Genomic DNA, 20,454 nt, shown 5'->3' with positions numbered 1-20,454 from the left:
TAGATGCTACACATCCAGGAGAGAAAAAACTCCCACTGCAGCAATTGCTCACTAGAGATCAAGAACCAATACCTATGTTTTCTGGGCAAAATAAACACATAGGGAAAAGATGTGTGATGCAAAACATTGAACTGTGCACACTCTCCAAGTGTGCACACAGAATTAGCACAGCAGAAGCACAGCCACCAACTGGCTCTTGGGTGCAGATTGATTTTTAAGTAGGGGGTGTTTGCAAGGTTCAAAGCAAACATGCTAATAGGAGGTTGCTGAAGAAAGCGTGTATATTGATTGCGTTAGGTGCAGAAAGACCTTTTGTGCTATCTCAGACTTGAAGTGCTCTTCATATGCTGCTATTGTACATGATCCTAAGTAGTCTGAGTCAACTCTTGAAAACTTTGATAAGGAAAACACTTTTTTTTTAGCTGTTAGCAAGTGGAAACTGGAGAAAGGAAGAGAGTATTTCTTTAGGCTGTGTCTGTGTGTTCATTCACGTGCATGTAGGAAAAACTACTGCACATAAAGGGTAGGTTTATTTGGGCCACCCAGATTAGTGATCACCTCTTCCCCTGGGCAGAGATGGTGGTGCTGGTGGGGTTCACAGCATTGCAGAACTGTAGGGGTTGGAAGGGACCTCCAGAGATCACGGAGTCCAACCCCCTGCCAAAGCAGCTCCCTAGCCCAGGTTGCACAGGTAGGTGTCCAGGTGGGTCTGGAACGTCTCCAGAGAAGGAGACTCCACCACCTCTCTGTGCAGCTGTGCCACTGCTCCGTCACTGCACTGGGAAGAAGTTCCCATGCACATTTGTGTGGGACTTCCTATGGTTCAGTTTGTGGCCATTTATCCACTTGATGCCTGGACACTGAGTAACTCAGGGCAAGGGAAAATGTCAATCATTTTGATCATTCCTTGTACAAGTATCTCACAAATTGTTCCCAAACTTAAAGAAATAAATTAGTAAATAAATAAGAACAGATTGTAACATTGCTCATTTATTTCGGGAGGTGGTTGCCGGGAAATAGTGTCATTTGCCCTGATCAATGGCTCTTTAGCAGAGCCTCGCTTCTCTTCCCCTCCCTTTGTGAATTTAAATTTTGCTCTCCAGCACTGCTGACGTCCTCCTGGCCCACCTCTTGGCTCCCCCCACCTTCAAGCCCACTTCCCTGCGCTATAAAAGCCCCAAGCCCCCAGCAGCTGCCCTGCTCGTGCTGGGAGCAGCTCATCCTGAGGAGCAGCCCTGCAGCGCGCAGGTGAGTGACTCTTGCTGCACCTCTTTCCTGCGGAGTTCCTTTTTGTTTTGGCTTTTCCTTTTCTACATGAATCTACATAGCTGTGCTCAGTCCTAAGCACTTTGTCCAGTGTTGGCAGCAAAGCAGGCAGTGCTGAGGAAGCAGCAGGGACGGTGCCTGCTGGAGCCTGCGGCACAGCAGTGATGGGAGCCCTGCTCCCAGGCCTACGCTCACCTCAGGTTTGAGCTCTGGCAGAGGTTTCCACCACTGCTTTCAAGCCTGAAAGCCAGTTGGTTTGCACTGGAGGAAGGGCTGCAGTTGGAGGTCTGGCCAGAGCTGAGAAATGGGACCTAGGTGTGTAGTGACTTCCTTGTGGGCTTAGCTGGAAACAGAAATGAGTGCTTCGCTGTGACTTTATCAGAGACTTGAATGTGCTGTAGCTTTCTCCTCTGATGTCACTCAGAATTGCCAGACTGCCTTCATACATGTTGCTCAGCCAAAGTGTAAGGGCTCTTTGTGCACGGGGACTGAGCAGGAGTGACAAGTTGACCGGACTGGCAGAGGTGCCAACTTCATGCTGTGCTCCGGGAGCAGAACTGTTCCTGGAATTTTTGTGTAGTTGAAACTGGGGAATGTTTAAAGCTTTTTGGTGATCGCTTAATGGTTGGAAATGGGGAGCGGGCAAAGAGACCACATGAAGTTTTGTTTTTCCAGTTTTCCCTTTGGAAGAAGGCTGGTGGGCTTTGGGATCAGGAAGATCCAGACCTGAGGAGATCATAGGGCCATCACAAATACCCGTGAGCAGGTAACCAGGGTTTTGTACTTCTCTTTTGTGCCTAGAGAAAGGTGGAGCTGGGGTTAGAGATGCTCGGTTGTCGTTTGAAGTTGGTGGCATCACCTGTGCCTTGGTTTCTCCCCATATAAGCAGAGGTAGAAGAATTAGGAGGAGGAAAAATTAAGGAGGATTAGAGATGCCAAGCCCCTTGATTACTTGGGCATTACATGTTACTCAGTGGAGAGCCACGTGTTTCATTGGAGCCCTAGCCAGGTTAAGGGGCAAACAAAAAGTTTAATGCACTGCAGCTCTCTGGGAAGTGTCCCGAATGGCTGATACAGGCACAGGGCCAGTTGGTGAATACTGAGACACAGCACTGCTTAGGAAAAGCCGTGCAGGCTTCATTCCTGCTCTGCCCACACTGAAAGGGAGTGGAAATATGAGCACACCCTGGGCTAGGGAGCTGCTTTGGCAGGGGGTTGGACTTGATGATCTCTGGAGGTCCCTTCCAACCCCTACAGTTCTGTGATTCTGTGATAAGGGTGCTGAGGCAGAAGTCAGAAAAAATCCCACCCTTCCCCAGGGAGCAGCCTCTGTGTGGGCAAGCCAAAATGTCACATAGACAGGGTACAGTGGTAACTAGAGCCCAGGATCACCCATCTCCTGGATGCTGTTTTCCTGACCCGGCACCTTCTGATGGCTGCATCTGGATGGGAGGACTAACTGTAAACAGAACTGGAAATCACACTTTTGCCTGTTATTTGCAAAAGCTGACATAGGACGATAGTTCCTTTTCTAATGCACTTGGTTGTAAAGAGATTGCTTAAAATGTAAACATGAAAGATGTCTGACAAGTGGGGAAAGGGTGATTGAGATTGTGGCCAGAACACAGTGATGGCCAGTGCCCATGGTCACATGAAAGGCTGCAATGAGAGGCAGTGGCAGCCTCAGGGCCAGGACTCTTTTAAGTGCTGTGAAGCTGTGCAGTGGGCTTTCATGGATGATGAGGAAAAGCTCAAGCTGCACATCCTAACTCAGTAGATGGGTCACTGCAGTCTTTTCCTTTTAATAGAAATACTCAGGACATCCCCAGTGTTCACAGAAGTTAGTCATGAAACAGCCCTGGTAGGGAACATGCTGTTATAACTGACATGTTCCTTCACCTTGCGAGCTTTAATGTCCCTATGTCCGCATTTCTCCTCGCAGCCTTCCCACTGTCACTCCACCATGTGGCATCTGATCCTGTGGACACTGCAGCCCCAGTGGTCACCAAAGCACTTAAAGCTGGTCACCGTCTACGTGCTGGTGCTCTTGGTATCGCTCAGTTTTGCTTCGAGACAGAGCAGACCTTTTAAACATCAGATAGACAACAGAAGTAAGTATGACTCCCACCTGATGCAATGTGATGGTGACCCTGCAGCCCCTGCTACGTCAAGGGATCATGGTCAGGCAGCCTGGCAAAGCTCAGCTGCAAATCCTTGTGGGTGTTTCTATGGTAAAACAGTGGAGGGAGGTTCTGCTCTTCAGTTTATACTTTTAAGAGCATATACAGACCTTAATCTCCACTGTAATAGTCCTGAATTTGTCAAGGGAAATACTGTAATTTTTTGATAAATACCAGAGAAGACATCAGTGTACAAAAGACAGAGAAAATGCAAGGCAGGTCATGTTGACTATTTAAAAACTCATTTTCAGTGATGTTCTGCGAATCTGTGGCAGTTCACAACTACTTTTAAGAAGTAATAAAGCAAGTTAAGTTCTGCCTGGAAACGTCAAGTTGTCTCAGAGCCAAAACACAAGTGTCTGAAGCACGCTCGTTCAAAAACACTGTGAGGAACTGACCTGAATGAAGGACAGCACCATATGTCCCAAGCAAAAGCTAACACAGAATCCAGAGTATTTTGGGGAAATCGTATCGTGAAATCTCACCTTCCCCTCAAGGAGCAATGGCTCATGGTTGAATGTGTAGTGAGCAAGAAGTGGTTGTAGGGAGCAAGGCCCGTAGGCTCACAGGGGCACAGCCCTCTCTTTTCAGAGAGAACTGGAGTTGTGGGCAGCCTTGTTTTTTAGGTCCTCGAGTCAAAATCAATGACTTGGGGTTTGGTGGGCAGTGGGATGTTAAACACTGTGTGGAGAAACGTATGGCAATTTGTTTGGTTTTCTGAGTTCAAGCAGCAAAGCACACAGGGCAAAATCCTATCGCCTTGGCTGAGACTTCTGGGTGACTCGGATGTTTCATTATGCATTTAAAGTCCTGTTCCTGACACCCTCTGTCTTGGGAATGATTGGCATTTCCTTGGGGTGGCATCACCTCCAGTGCTTTGGGCATTTTCCCTGACACTGTACCTCAGTCCTAATACAACCATGCCCTCTCCACACCTGCTGTAGAACCAAACGAGGCTATAGGAAATGAGTCAACTCTGAGTGCATTTCAAAGAGAAAAAAAATCATCCATAACTAAAGAAGAAAACAACAGGTCCTTTGCCTCATGTTAGAACTGCAGACAGATGACAGCTGTTTCTGCATCTGAACGCTCTTCCTGTGTGCCCACACTGCAAGCACGAAGTTCTGTGTCTGGCTGTAGCCCTTCCCCTTTGTTTTATCTCCCAGGGTACATAAATACCAATTAACACCCTTGAGGTGTTAAACGGAAAGAGGAAATGCTGCTTTTGAATTCCAGGCCCTGAGATTGATCCCTTTTGGTACGTGGGACGCGGCGTTCGACCCATTGGTCGGTTTGGGAAGAGGCAGCTGAGAGGCGGCCGTGGAAGCATGAGGCCTGTGAGCAGGCACCTGGATTTCATCCTGAACGCCTTGTGGGAGCAGGAAGTGTTGGATCCAGAGGACAGCGACTGGTGAGGGCCGTGTCCCGAGGTGCTGACCTAACCTCTGCTCTTTGAATTGCCCCTGCCCTGCATCTCAGGGCTCTGCATTTGCCTGGCGATCCTCTGCTGCTCCTCTCCCTGCTACTCCTGCAAATTCCTTCAAGAAGAAACACATTCAGGGTGCAGGTAAAAGAAAACGTGTTGACACTGGCACTGGGTGTAACCATAGGTTTAAAAAGTTGTTTATTCCCTCTTTCATCGCCACCATTCCCTTCTCTGAGCTGCGATGATGCTGTGCACGGTAATGTTACATTTACCCCAAATCCAAAGAGCTCCTGTGCTGGGATTTAAACTCAGCAGAGTCAGTGTACCATGAAATCCTCCTGTCACATTTTAAAGTCAGTGGCTGTTGGTATGTAAAAATAAAAAGCAATGGTTGGATGAAAGAAAAAAGGCTCTCATTAATTTTTAATGTACCTGCATTAATGTAAAATCTGTAAATCTGTGTAGCTTTTATGCAGATTGTTAACATTCACTCGTGGGGATGCAGCCCTGAACTACATTACGGCCTTTTATCATTCTTGCTGTGCTGCTGAAAATACATTAACGAGCAAAAAGGAGCTTCTGTCAAAGATTAACTATCTTCTCCCTGCTGAAAGGACAGAAAGTTAAAAAACAATTGTTATAAATTGCGCAAGGTTTTGCACTGGGACAAGGTAATCTCAGATGTGTACACAAACTGGGAGTAGAAGTCCTTGAGAGTAGCCCTGCTGAGAAGGACTTAGGGGTCCTGGCTAATTTAACACTGTGCACTTGCGTCCCAGGCCAATGCTATCCTGGGTTCCATCAGAAAAGCGGTGGCCAGCAGGGAGTGGGAGGTGACTGTCCCCCTCTACTTTGCCCTCGTGAGGCCCCAGCTGGACTACTGCATCCAAGTCCGGGGCCCCCGACACAGGAAGGATGTGGGGCTTTTGGAGAGGGTCCAGAGGAGGGCCATGGAGATCATCGGAGGGCTGGAGCACCTCTCCTGTGAAGACAGACTGAAGGATCTAGGTTTGTTCAGCCTGGAAAACAGAATGCTGTGGGGGGACTTCATTGCAGCCTTCCGGTATTTAAAGAGCATTTACAAACATGAGCGAAATCAACTTTTAAATATGGGCAGACAGTGACAGGACAAGAGGGAATGGTTTCAAACTAAAGGAGGGAAGATTTGATTAGATGTCAGGGGGAGGGTTTTACTAAGAGAGTAAGGTGTGGTGCTGGCACAGGTTGCCCGGAGAGGCTGTGGATGCCCCATCCCTGGAGGTGTTTGAGGCCAGGCTGGATGGGGCCCTGGGCAATCTGATCTGGTACTTGATCTAGCAGCTGGAAACCCCGCCTGTGGCAAAGGGGTTGGAACTTGATGGTCCTTGAGGTCCCTTCCAACCCATGCTGTTCTATAATTCTATGGAAGCTGGCTAATTAAACTCTTCAGAGCAGTTCTGTGCCTACTGCACGTAGGCGTGCGCTGTTATCCAAAAGAGCTAAGGGCTGAAACTGTCTGATTCCCTTTAAAACCACACTGTTGTTTTTAAGTACGAGAGTGCCTAAAGTCACTCCCTGAGGATCACAAAGACCACACGAATGGCAACACTGGTCCACATCAACAAACCTTGTGTGGTGGCTTAATCCTCGCATTCGCCATGGAGATTGACTTTGTTATACTCATTTTATAAGGTGTGTTACTTGCAGTACGGTTGATAACTACTAGCAGCAAGGCTATGCAAATGCATTTCCATCTACGGCACACAGTGGTCTGTCAGCAAGGCATGGCTGCTCCACCTCACTGGAAAACGACCTCCACTGGAGGTGGTAGGGAGTATTTCTCCCTTCAGCTCAGCAAGGGGACACTGAGTTGCCCACGTGCATTGAACTGGGAAGGGTGGTTTGCAGCGTGGGCTGAGCATTTCCTGACCGAAGGGCACATAAATCCACACCACAGAGGACAACTTTTGTGCTTTCTTTATGAATCACGTCCTTGGAAAGGCGTTTTTTTTTTCTTCTTTTCTTTTCATAAATTGCTTTTACTCTTTTTATCATTTCTCTTGACAATAATTCTTGGTGAGTATGCAGATAACAACAACAAGGCAAGCGCAATATTCACTCACACTTAATCAAACTGATCGTATCGCCTTCATTTTACCCGTTAAAATATTTTCATTTATAAAAATTAATCTAAGTATAAATATTAACACTAAAGATTGAAATCACTTGATGACAAAATAACCCTTTGTGTGCTATAACGTATGCTTTTATGATTTCTTTTAAAACAGTAAATTATATCTTTGCACATATTTGGCACAATAAACATTTGTAAAAATTCAAATGCCATATAGCAGGTGGGATTTTTTTTTTCTTCTTTTTTTTTTTTTTTTTTGCAATGCCTACACAGTACACATTTTTCTGTCAAAGAAGACTGAATATTTTAACATTGTAACACGATAATAGTTGCTTTTCATGCCTCTTAAGGAAAACGACCTATTCCAAACTTGGTTGGCTTGTTTAAATCACACTAACAGAACAAGAGCCGAAGAGTTATTCTATTAAAATTAGGCATTTCTGCATCATACACAATATTAGTTATTATTAGACGAATATGTAGACCAACCACCAGTAATGACATTTCGTAACACACATACCTGCATTAACCAGAACCTGGGAATGTATCGTATACATACACGAGAACAGTCAAGGGAGGAAGAGGAGACTGCGTAACAGGAAATTCCTAGGCATCCTACTCTGTTTAATCTCCTTTACTGGATTGCATATATAAATAAAATCTATTTTTATGTATATACTTATATATTAAACAGAGCGGGCCAGATTCTGCCCTCACATCTGTGCAAACCAGTTCTGGAGAACTAGTACTGTCTGAGAGTAAGAGAAGGCGTAGTTTCACCCAGAATAAACGTATCGAGCCAGATCTTTGGCAGATGGAAAAATTCACTGGAGAGATGGAGCAACACTTGCGTCTCTTAGGTGGGAAGATGGCTGTAGATATTCTGACGTGTCCCTAGCTGTAGCTGAACAGCAGCACACTGACAGGCTCAGCTTCAAATACTGGTGGTGGATGTGACTGGAGCTGTTTTCCCAGCTGTCCCATCCATCCTTCCTTCCCAGCCCCACCTCCCCCCCAGGCCACTCTGCATTCAAGGAATTAGCCAGGTTTTGCTCAGGACCCTGTAGGTACCAGCAAAGGACAGAGACATCTCACAACAGGGAGCTGTTCTCTGACCCTTCATGCTGAGGGGGAACTTAGCAGTTCACGTCCTCCTTCACAGTGTGATTCACATCAGCCCAGACTGTGTGTGTGTACCTGCCCTGGAGATTCACTGGCCTCACACTTACCTCCTCTAACTAACTCCTCCATATGCCCCAGAACAAAAAAGTAATGCAAAGTGGCACGGCCATCCCCGGAATGCGTGAGAGGGACGCACTGTAAGCAGCATCTTCCTTCCTGGGCATCTGTTCAAAGGCCTTCCAGGTTTTGGCGCACATTTATAGGGTCTCAGGAAAGGAAAGAAGAAATCCTGTGATTCACAATCCAATTCAGAGTGGTCCAATCGCAGCGGGCATCAGTGACAGGCCACAGGTACTACACCACATTGACTATGGACAGGTAAAGGAGAAGACACCTGGGCTACATTTGTCCCCTCCTCAGAAAGGACAGGAAGTGGCAGAAGGGAATCTCTTACAGGTTGCAGCCACCTTACAGCCACCAGCCAGTCAGAAGAGATCTCATCCACAGTGCTTTTACTTCTCCAATCTTAAAGATTTGGTCAGAATTGATTCCGAACTACAGCATGGTTGGACACCACCAAGCGGACAATGATACCAAGAAGAACGAGACAGACAAAGGCGTTGGTTTCACAACAGTGCTCAGATGCGTCCAGATGCCGGGGCTGTAACCCAACAGACATCTGGTCCACACGTGCTGTGTGCCATCAATTCATGGCTCCCCACGACATCCACGTTCCCCCCCACCTCCAACAGCAGGACACACAGCTCTGGAGCTGGAACACTAACTCTATCAGAGGTACTCTGAGTGAGCAGAGAAGTCTTTGCACATCGCATCTCCTCCCACCTGCCTTGTCAAAACTTCCACTGGCTCCTGGGGGCAATTAGGTACATGGACCCTTCACTCTCACCAAGCAGCTAAAAGCAGCATACACTGCACAGAGTTGTTCTTATTGCTCGACAAGACAGATGCCTACATGAATAAGAGGCCAGCAAATGTGGATCACAGGTCTGCTTTGTTCACTCTTTCTGTATGAAATATTGGCCTATAACTGTGATTGACTGAGTGTACAAAAACATACTGCAGTTTAAAGACAACATACTTTAGTACAATCAATGGGGAGAAAAAGTGCATCTTAAAACTTGGAGCCTTGCTTTTGAAACTCAGCGTCCCTTCTAGAGTCTTGAGAGAACTTTAAGGCAGAGTTTCCTTTAGCAGACCACAATGCTGAAGACTTGGACAGCTTTCTCAGTGAGGTATCCAAACGAAGCCCTATAACTGAGGCATTGTGGGTTCTTGAGGGTCCATTTTCAGCTGGACATACACAATGGCTGTTAAGTAAAGGCACTCTAGTGTACAGCCTTAGGCAGTGTGTTATTGGCAGTAGAGAAGTCAAAATTTAGTACATCACAGCAGATCCTATACCAGGTTCCTGGAACAGACAGGGACATGGAAGAGAGAAACATCAGCAAAACACAAAACAATCCTGCTGAAGGGAGCCAGGTCCTTCTCCTTCTCACCCTCTCGCTTCTCTTCCATATGTCTAATGGCAAACTGCTTAGGGACAGTTAACATTTTTTTTCTTATCCACCTACAGCAGAGATGATTGGTAATTGCGCAGTGAAACCTATTTATTCAAATCTTGCCTTGCCAACACGTGGCCTGCTTACTCCTCAAATTTCACTTAGGCTACCTCTGAACATTTCTCAGTGTAATTCAAGCTGACCCTCACCTGTAGAATTACGCTGTGCAGTTGGCGCTGGGAGGGCATGAACTGTAGGACCACTACATTATTTCTTTGCTTTAAATAAGGATAGCACCTAGTTATATACCTGACAGCAGGCATATATTCCTGCAGGCTAATGTTCAGGAGCTATGAGCTGCTATGTGCTGGTGGTACATAGTCAGACAGCTTCCAGCACACTGGACACATTCGTTTAGAGCAACCTCAGCAGTGTGTTATTTTTCTTCACACTATTAAGAGAAGTTTTGTAAAGATGTTGAAATATATCTCCCTACACTGGCACATCTCTATTTAACTTTTTTAATGGCAGCTTTAAAAACTTTTGTTTTGATGTTACCATTAAGTCCTTGGCAGTGCTTTTCCTCTCTTTAGTTCTTTGTGTAAGAGATCCTTGAAGCATGAAGTTTCTGTTAAATGTTCTGACAGTGGTAATTGGACACCCATCTATTTTTTCACCTGGAAAAATACAAAGAGGGAGATTTTTCACTTAACAGACTGAAGCCAAGAACCTGAAGAGTCACAGCTTCTAGAGAGAGAAAACTTCTCCTAGGACAAACAAGAAAAGCTGGATTTAATTTAAGAAACAGTATGCTGTGATACTGGAAGTTTACTAAAGTTTGTGCCGTGTCAAACACTGGAATTACACAAGAGTAAAACAAAGTGAAGCAGGACCTAAAATGGTCAGAGATAAAGAAAAGAGCACTGTATTTTACAAAACTAATTCACAGCTGTACTCTGACGAAACAGCAACATCTCTGAGCTTGGTAACGTGGACTGAATTCAGTAGGCATAGTCTTTAAGAAAGCAGCTGTGGGCTGTGAAGGCTTTATGTACCGAATGTGAATTTGTATTTGCAAGTGAGATGGTAAATGAAGAGAGTGGATGTATCTAGGCTTTCTCTGTTCATTTTGTAACTTAATCTTGCCCCTGTTTTGCTGAAATGTACACTACACTGAAACTTCTAAGGATGGACTACAAACACAGCATAGGTAACAACTTAAGTGCACCTTTTATTGGCGGAGCTGGAAGTTTCCTCCTCTGCTGTCTTGAGGTGTCAATAGTATGCATCTGAAAACAACACAAACGTATTACTCAACTCCATTATGGAAAACGAGGCAAGACTTCCCCAATGTATTTTTGAATACTACATAATGTTCCGGCACCTGGTTTGTTTGCTTTTGATCCCGTTTCCTTGTCAGGCGAACACAGGGAGCCACGTTCAAGCCTGCAACAGTGAGAGCTGATATTCTGCTCTCAATATCTGAAATCTTCAAAGAAAATAAAAGAGAGAGAGACAGACAGATGGGGAGGGGGAAAAAGAAGTTTGAAAATTACTATGGATGCCACCACTAAAATATATCCCTCCCCCCCAGTCACATCTTCTTTAATCAAAGAATACAAACAGATGGCTGAGCTCTTTAGCAACTCTGACACTTTGCTTTCCTGTATACTTTAGTCCTGATGTCAGAAGGGGGTTAACTAAGGTGAAGGAAAAGAGCAATCCAACCTACCGTGCGACTCCAAGGAAAAAGCATTTTGCTCCTTTCAAGGAAGAAAATAAAGGAGAGAATCCCCTGTCTGCCATCTCCCAGTTACTGCTAGCTATACTTCAGGTTCATTCAAGCTGTGTTTTTCAAAGGCTACATTCAAATGGCAACTATTTGGGACACATTTCATAATTCAAAATCAATTTCAAGCACGCATAAAGTACATCCTCTGTCACAAAATGCAAATGTTTGATCTTGAACATTCGTTGTGATGTGCATGCTAAACACAAACATGCATAAATGCAAGTACCACTATGTAAAAACATTCAATGAAAAACCAGCTGTTAGGAGAAATAAAACGCCAGGGAAGCAAATGTAGGGGGAAAGTAGGCTGATGAGGAGACAGGTGGAAACAGATGTCACCCAGAGGGAAAGAAGTGTCAGAGAAGTGAGATGTTGGCTGCCCGTGTAATCCGATTCCTGATTACAACATCCCATGCATTTATTCTGCAGAGGGCCTTCAGTCCAACTGCATGTTCTGACATCACGAAGGTGTCAAACTGAGGGCTTTGAACATGCTTACCACTGAGCAAAATAAACAGGCTCCCTCCTGCTGAGGCTGCAGGGGTGTGCCAGAGGGCCTCATGTGGCACGGCCCAGTCAGGATGCACTGCAGCACACTGCTACCCACGTGTGCAGTTGTTGTCCTCTTGCGGCCTGGCAGTCTTGTTTAGCTTTTTTCACCAGGCCGTGTAATTCTCCTTACAGCCCCTGACTTTTTGGAGCATGCTAGAGAGATACTACGCCACAGAGCAGCGAAGCCTCTGCCTTTTGCTGGGCTGTGTATAGCTCAGCAGCCAAATCCTGAGCAGGTAGATTGACCCCGGCTTCTTTTATAAAGCGCTCTAGCATCTGATTAGAAGAACAACCCAAGGCTGAATTGGCAGTCAGACAACAGCCACATGTGTGACAGCACACCACGTGAGCTGTATGGGAGTGAGGAGCAGGGACAGTATTACAGTAACACGCTGCTGCACTCCTGTCTGAAAACAAGCTGGGACAAGAAACAAATACAGTACATCTGGCTGTGCTGAGTGACACGTCTCAACCGTGCTTTGCTCAGCTCCTGTGACACAGTCATGTATCCTTGGACAGAGAGTTTGCCGCAGTACAAGAGAATATTTACAAAGGAGTGAGTGCAGATGGAAGGGAAGCGTGAGGGAAGGCGGCATGAAGCGGCGAGTGGCGAGGAGCTGCCGTCCTCACCTGCAGCTCTGCATGATGCACCTGGGCAGCTGCAGTGGCCACCTGGTCCTCCAGCTCGGCCAGCTCCGATTCTGCCGTCACGCTGCTGATCTGCCGTGCCGCATCCTCCAGGCTGCTCAGCTGCCCCTCCAGGCCGTACACCGTACCAGCTGTCAGGTACACCTGTGGGGCCAAGGGGGGACAGGGACAGTGATTCCTGTTCTGTGAGCATAGAGGTTCTCCATGACACCTCTGAGCTCCCCATCTCGCTAAGTCACTCCAAGTAGGTGCTGGCAGAGGTAAACCATTTGGGAATGATCCAAAAACACACATTTGTAAAGAGAAAGGAGGAGTATGAGGCAGCTGAGCTCCAAATTCCATAGGTGCTACAATGGTATGCCAATACAGACTTGTTCTGGATCCACGTGCAAAAAAACCCACACCAAACCAAACCACAAAAGAATGCTGAAAAGTTTCTTTTTATTTTTGACATTCAATTTCATAACACAAATTAAAGCCTGCAAGGTGAAGTCAGCAGATCAGACCTCAGAGAGAGGTTTATTGATACACTTAGTGCCTTCAGTATTTATTCAACTCAATGCACTCTGGCTCCCAAAAACTGTGCAAGAATAACTGTCCTGCAACATATGGCTATCTTAAAAAATAATGGTGCTCAGATGTACAACTCACTCAAATATGCAGCAGCCAAAAACTTTGCCATCTCCGTGCCCTGTGGAGAATCAGTAGACTTATTTGGGCAATGTGAGAATGACAGATTTCATAATTTAAGAGATCTTCCCTAAAAACAAACAATATTTTGACCCATCTACAACATTGCTGATCACTGAAGATTCCATTTCCTATTCTGCTACTCAGAATTCACGACACGCTGTGTTTTATGCATTTCTTCTATTTCATAAAGAAATCTAAGAAGTCCCTGGTTTATAGAAAAGGGCAATTGTCAAACACCAGCTTTTGACAACTGCGCTTGAAGTTGTGCTGCCCCACGTCAAAATACCACACTTTCTGCCTATTTACTAGATAGCCAAGGGGCTGCTTCCCTGAGGCTGGGAAGGGGACCGTGGAAATGAAATACATTTTCTGACTTTTCCCACTGGCAGTGTCACTCACTGTAACACCAATAAAGGCTGCAGTGCTACAAAAAGACCATGAATTAAACATATCTGTGGCAGTCTTCATGGTACAAGGGGCAAACGTGGATGTGACTGATGTGGACCCTGAAGTTAACATTCTGATTAAAACATAAATATTTCTGCTTTTACGGGTTTTAATCATTCTTTCCTAAATAATAGGCTAAAAGCTAAAAGAAAGAAGTATAATAAAAAACCTTTTTAGAAAGTAACCACAAAAAAAGAAAAGAAAGAATGTCAATAATGTTCATGTAACTCAGCCACCCTCTACATTCATTAAGTGTTAATGTTATTGATCGTTTTCCAGCTAGATCCAAATAGGTTTTTCTTAATATGAAGATTCTCTTTCCCTGAACAACCATCGCACTTCTCAACAGCAATGGTGTACTTCCAGGTCTCCACTAAATCCTGTCCTTATGCATACATTCACATTCAGACTGAGGACACTGTTCAGGTATGCAGAGCTTCCACAAACACCACCAGAGTGTGGTACTGAAATCTCGGTACCGTTCAGTTTTGTCATCTATTTTAAATCCTTTCTGGAGCAGAGAAAGATGTGGTGTGGGTACACAGCAAAGGCTGAGCTGAGCCTTATGAATGAACACCACAGCAAGCAGTGTTCTGTCTCAGCACCCAGTGAGAAATGCTTGACCCAAATGAACAACGGGATGCCACAACACCATAGAAGGCAAATAGTCAGAAGGACATGAAGGATTGCTGGAGCTTAAGTGAGTCAAAAATGCACCTCTGATAGTTTTCAATGCAGCTTCCCTAAAAAGAAATTCTGTCTTTGAATATTTTCTGGGTGCTAAAGACATACATGATGTGCTATCTTGAATTGATCAGGATGTTCTAATGGGAGTGGATTCCTGTGATTCCTTTAAAAGCTCCTAATGAAGGGAAAAACCACTGAAAGGTAATTAGTTAAATGTGGGAAGAAGAGAAAATCAAAATTTACAAGTATACCAACTCCATTATGTGGGTGCACGAAAACATTCCAATGGGTGGTAACTTCTCACAAAAAAGCATTACACTTTTCCTGACAGATGACAGGCACTCATGAAAAAGGAAATGTCTGTTTAATTTGACTTCTCCAGCCTGCTGCTATTACTGGCTCCCTGATGCTCAGTGCTGGGAAAGCCCCTTGGAGAACGTGTCCTCCACTCTTCCGTGTGACCTGGGACAGGCTTTCCCTAGCTGCCCTTACAACAGTGAAACTGCAGTTGGGACGTGGTTGGGATGTGTGGTTTCAGCAAGCACAGCTGCACAGCTGTAGGGATTTGGAGAGTTTACATTTCTGAAATTAGTTGTAAAACACACCACATCCAACTCTTCTCCTCCAACTAAGTACGCATTGATAAAAAGCAACACACAACACAGCTGAGTACCCCTTTGAAATAAGATATTTCGTTCTGTTGGTGTATTTGTTTAGCAACACAGGGCTAATTCATACCACAGGCTGATGCTGCCTAAGCACTCTCTGTTTCCAGCTGTCTCACACACACATACACCCACTCACACTCTGATTCGTGTTCTCACATTTTCTTCCAGTGTGGTGAGCTGCTCATCGAGTCTGATGGGGTCGGTTCCCAGTGGGAATGTGCCTCTTCCCTTGTCCTGAACATCATCTGGGAGGTCGCAGGGACTGGTGGATTCTGCTATCAGCTCTTCAGTGGCGTTGATGACTTTCAGGACCTCTGTAGATATGTTGCAGAGAGAGACAGCAGAGTACTTCTGTTTTGATACAAGAGTAGAGAGAGAAAACAGCACTATGTTAGCACAGGGGGGTATTAAATAGCATGGCTTATACCTGTAGGCTTAAAAATGCTAAAATAACACACCTGGCAAGTTGCTGAGGCACCTATTTCTCCCTTTTCAGCACATGCACACGGATACAGCAGACAAAGTAGCACACATACACAACTATTCCACAACAATTTCTACTGGAGGGCTATTCCAAACCTTATGCAGAAGGAACATACCCATATCTAGCTTTAAAATCCAAGTGAGCTAGATACAGCTATTTTTGCAATAGCTTTTAAAACAGATTTTTAAACCGCCGTCTTCTTTTTTGGGTGCTGACAAACAGATGAGGAAGCACGTTTCTGTATCTACAGGAGCCATCCTACTGCAGATACAAACAGGGGAGAGCAAGCTGCAGCAGCCCTGTGAGAACAGCAGTTTATATGGATGATTACTAGGAACTGTATGATGGCCCCAAAAAAGAAAGGCTGAGCTACAACCACACATGTTAAATAAACTGTATCAAATACCAAAGAAAAGCGTGCAGTTTAATCGGTGTTCAAAAGAACAATACCTCAACCAACTGAAAGCCTTTTTTCTTCATCAATGTTCCCAATTTGCAATTGGTTATTACCTATTCCAATTCAGATTATTTTTTCCGAGCTTCAACCTTCTAATCCTCCAATAGCAATAAAATGTCACTTGATGTACTCTCAAGCATCAAACTCAACATCTAAACTACACAGCTTGGCGACTGAGCCAGTCTGTTGAAGCCAATACAACCACTATCACTGAATATACGTGCAATATATATGGTGCTGCTTTGCCTAAAAGTGAGGGAAGTCATGCTCATCTCAGTTAATCCCTCAAACACTCATACACTTTAGGTGTGTGAATGAGGGACCCAGCAACCTATACATTTTGTAATGTAAATGTTATAGCAGTCAATATTTCAGCCAGTCTCCATAGCAAGATACGGGAGAGAGAGAGTTTCTTTCATTCACACAAACTCTGGAAAACCTCGTATTCTCTTTCCTGTAGTTTGCTTTATGTTAGATAAGACTTTCACTGAAACACTACTTCTTTAGTAGCATGTGCTCAGTTGTAGAACATCAGTGCGTTAAGGCATCTTCAGTACCATTATTTCTCTGAATTACGAGATATAATTGGACACATAAGATTAAAAAGAATGAGAACAAAGCAAATACTGTATGCTACTGCACGCAGATCTTTTGCTTGTTAGGATGGCTGTGAACAAGGAAGCCTAGGTCTCTCTTATGGAGAATAAATACTCGAATCTCTTAAATAGCCGACTGTTTTTCTCTATTTATTTTCACAAGTACCAATTAGGTTAAAAACAGATCGATAATTTTATAGGATGGAGAAGGAAATCAATGTTACTTTGTTTTATTATTCTCTTTTACAAGTACCTAATTCTTATTCTATTTTATCAGTAGAGAACAAGGTAGGATAAAGGCCAGACACTACATTTTCATCATCATCTGTATCTTCTTCATCATCTTTGGTGATGTGTGCTCTCCATTTCAAGAACTTTAACCTCACTTCAGTGTTCTTTTTTTTTTTAAATTATCCTTTGTAGCTAATGATGGATTTCCAAAAAAAGATTAAATTTAATTAGAAAAAGGTTTCTTACACCAGTATCCGAGAGCCCACACTGGCACTTATTACAGTCTAAGGACTGCATGACACAGTTATTATTTTCCTGGTAAAGTGTTCTGTGATATGAATCTTTATGAAATCAAACTTTTGCATAAAATACCTTATATTCTTGATACATAAGATCAGGAAAAGAAAAGTTCAGCAAGAGAAAAATACGACTTTTAGCTTTTCTTGATTTCCGAGGTAAGTTCTTAATGGCATATACTGCTTGGCTTTTAAAACCAAACCCTTGCTTCACATTAAATGTTGCACAAGGCAGCTAGATGAATGTTTTTGAAGTGCAGTGAACATATTTTGATCCTAGCCTGCAGGTATCTAGGCAGAGGAGTCACAGTTAAAGCTTTATATTTGAGCTTGTGAAACTTCTGCTTTTACAGCGTAACAAGGATAGAGCACTAAACATCATAGAGAAATAACAGGGACAATAAAAGCAACCTTATTTAGAGTACCTCTGACGAGTAGACCTCACACAACTTAAGAGCACAAGCAATATTTTGAAGTATTTACATTTAAACTTTGTGACAGTTTTCTGCTAAAGACTAGTTAGAAGTTAGTTTTGCTTTGGGCTGCATGCTGAGATGTGTAAGAAGAGATCAGTGTCTGCTTGAGGAAGACATAAAATAAAAATGTACGGAGTTCAAGAGTTCTCAAATTGGAACAACTGTATACTCAGTTAATGTTTTCACAAATGGGAGAACTTTTTCAGCTACTGTCAAAAACTGTTTAAGTCACTCATGTTCCATAACAGCCAGCTTTCAAACACAGTGACCAACTCCAGGGATAATTATTTAACACATGTAAGGAAAAGAAGAAAAAATCTGGAATGTTAGTGCTTCGCAATCCCTCTCTCCATCTTTGTCAAACTTAAGACTTATGAGATTCTATATAAATAACTTAAAATTCACAGACATGCACACCAAGATCATCCTGGTAGGTGGACATTTCAAATTGCTATGAAGACCTCTGGCTATCTAATTTATCTTGCCCATGCACGAAAGGTCATTGTTAAGACCAATAGGGCACTCAAAGAGACAGCTAGCGTCCCACGACAAAGTCTTTCCCATCTGTCTTGTTGAGCAAAGTACCAATATAGATGTGATATACACAGAAAGCAATCTCTATTTACAAATAGCTACATAGAAAAGTTAAGCACATTCTTCCTGAAACACTGTGATGCATTGTTTTCATCTGCGATACTGTGATACTCAGTTATAACATAACTCTTCTCAAATTAAATTTGAATGTATGTATGTACCATTAACGAGAGCCTCATTTTCTCCTGAATATGAGATTAAGAGTTTTGTGGCAAGAAGAAAACACCTATTTGTCTCTATTTATGATAATGAATGACCAGGCTTACAAATACTGTAAATACGATCAAAAGGAGAAGTTCAGGTTCCTGAGTTCTTCGTGGAAGAGTTTTAAAACCAACAAAATACTAAAAAAGTATGTGCATGCAACAAATATGCATTGTATGTGTGCCTGCATGTTTCAAATGTAACTATCAGCATCATATGAAACATCTTTTTATTGCCATTTTCATCTGTGATTGTACAGATGTTTCAGTGGTCCAAGCTAGCTCTTCCTGTCAAGCTCTCTCCCCTCTCTGGCTGATTCTCCTTCCTCTATGGATATTGCCAATATTTCTTTATTTTTCTTACTTCTTGAACTAGGGGTGCTTGCACAAAGGATGATGACTTGTGGAAATAAAAAAAAAGATGGTTTATTTATTTCTGAATGTGTTATTTATAATCAAATTTATTTATTTGTTTATATCTGAAACAATGTTAAGTGTCCAAGTAGCTGAGAGTAGTTAAGCATCAAGTATTTCTAGGCAACTCAGCAGCCTATGACAACTCTGCCTCATTTCTTTTCCATGAAAATGCATTTTACTGTTCAAGCTTGTAAAGTAGTAAAGTTCAACATTAATTTTCCTGTTTTTCTCTTCACACTGTACTTAGCCATTAGAACCTTCTTTCTCTCTCTCTTTTTTTATTTTTTTTTCCACTATAACTTTATACCATTGTTAAACACTGTTAAAGTGTCATGGAAGGCAACAACTAGTGATTACTTAGAGCACAGCTGACATCAACAGGCCAAGAAATAGAGCAAGGAGAACTTTCTATTGCTAAGAGCCCTGCCAGTTTTGACCGTGTCAACTGCAGTGCAGTTATGTGCAGCTCCATTCTCAGGCCTGTTTCTCACTCAAGAGAGAAACCACCACGTTGTGGTGTGGGAAGAACAGAGCTACCAAAGCCCAGCCATCAATGGCAGTCAGCAACCCTGACATTCAAAACATCTTTTGGCTTAAAAGTGTGTTGTAACCAATCAACACCACAAAGACTGTGAAAAGAAGCTAAAATTTCTCTTGATAATGAAAAGAAGACAAGTGTACAATAATAAACTGTGCTAATTAAGAAATGAGCCTTCTGTTTGAGACTTCTTACCTTGACTTTAGTATCAAGATCCTCATTTATGAGCACTCATGTGGACAAGGAAAGCCAAATCATTGTACAAAATCACCTATTTCTCTTTATTTTTGGTTCTGCAAGGTATTTATCGATACTACATTTTAGCTAACAAATTCAATCCGCTGTCCTAATACAGTTACAGGTTTCTATAATCATGAGGAAGGAAATTATTTTCCAGGAGGTAAAATATTACAGTCTAAGTTGAAAAAGGGAACATTCAAGTCTTAAAATCTACACAGCATTTTGTATGAGTGTCTACAGCCTGACTATGCCAGACAAATGTAGAAAGATATATTTTTTTAAATGATTCTTGATATTTTCACTGAAGAAAACCAAGATCCATCAGGCAATTAATACTCACAGGTTAAAAAACTCAGAGTATAGAAAAAAAGGAAAAGGTGGGGAGAAGTAGTGTTCTGCTGAATTAAGCATTGACCTTTTATACACAAAAAAGCTATTTTTTAATGACTGAGAAAATGGTAAAAAATTATTTTGCTTAGTACTAGGTATGAGATACTATAAATAGCATGCATTTTAAAATATATGGTATGTATTTATTTTAGTGAATTTTAGTGAATAAAATGAAAATATGCTCTATCACTTGATTCTTACAAGCTGAGACTCAAATAACACAGAATATGAGATCTATTCCCACCTAAAAGAATGATAAAGTAATAGACACTAGCAGCAAAGTGAGAAAGTGCCTATGCACTGTGTACTTCCTCTATAATGAATTAAGGGTTTGTTCACTTTTTAAACTGGGAGCTTATAATGAGTTTTGGAGGCTACTGTGATCAGGAACTGCTAAAAATGTGTTGCTGAAATCAAC

The 20,454-nt window shown here is 43.1% G+C and overlaps 1 protein-coding gene across 2 annotated transcripts in view; it reads right to left on the bottom strand.

The window, feature by feature from the left end:
* Window positions 1-7,979: 7,979 nt before the first annotated feature.
* The window catches only part of MYRIP (myosin VIIA and Rab interacting protein), a 188,382-nt gene continuing 175,907 nt past the window's right edge, over window positions 7,980-20,454 (bottom strand). For both annotated transcript variants that reach the window (XM_065753347.1, XM_065753348.1), the window contains 6 exons: window positions 15,271-15,465; window positions 12,602-12,763; window positions 11,012-11,116; window positions 10,856-10,916; window positions 10,186-10,304; window positions 7,980-9,536 (listed from right to left, as the gene is read on the bottom strand). In XM_065753347.1, coding sequence (XP_065609419.1) covers window positions 9,504-9,536; window positions 10,186-10,304; window positions 10,856-10,916; window positions 11,012-11,116; window positions 12,602-12,763; window positions 15,271-15,465 — 675 coding nt within the window. In that variant the 3' untranslated portion in view covers window positions 7,980-9,503. The remainder of the gene's footprint in view (window positions 9,537-10,185; window positions 10,305-10,855; window positions 10,917-11,011; window positions 11,117-12,601; window positions 12,764-15,270; window positions 15,466-20,454) is intronic.

Source organism: Cyrtonyx montezumae, unplaced genomic scaffold, assembly GCF_038088225.1.
Source record: "Cyrtonyx montezumae isolate F1298 unplaced genomic scaffold, pur_monq_1.0 scaffold_8, whole genome shotgun sequence".
Lineage (NCBI taxonomy): Eukaryota > Metazoa > Chordata > Aves > Galliformes > Odontophoridae > Cyrtonyx > Cyrtonyx montezumae.
This window is presented reverse-complemented; position numbering and strand designations above follow the sequence as displayed.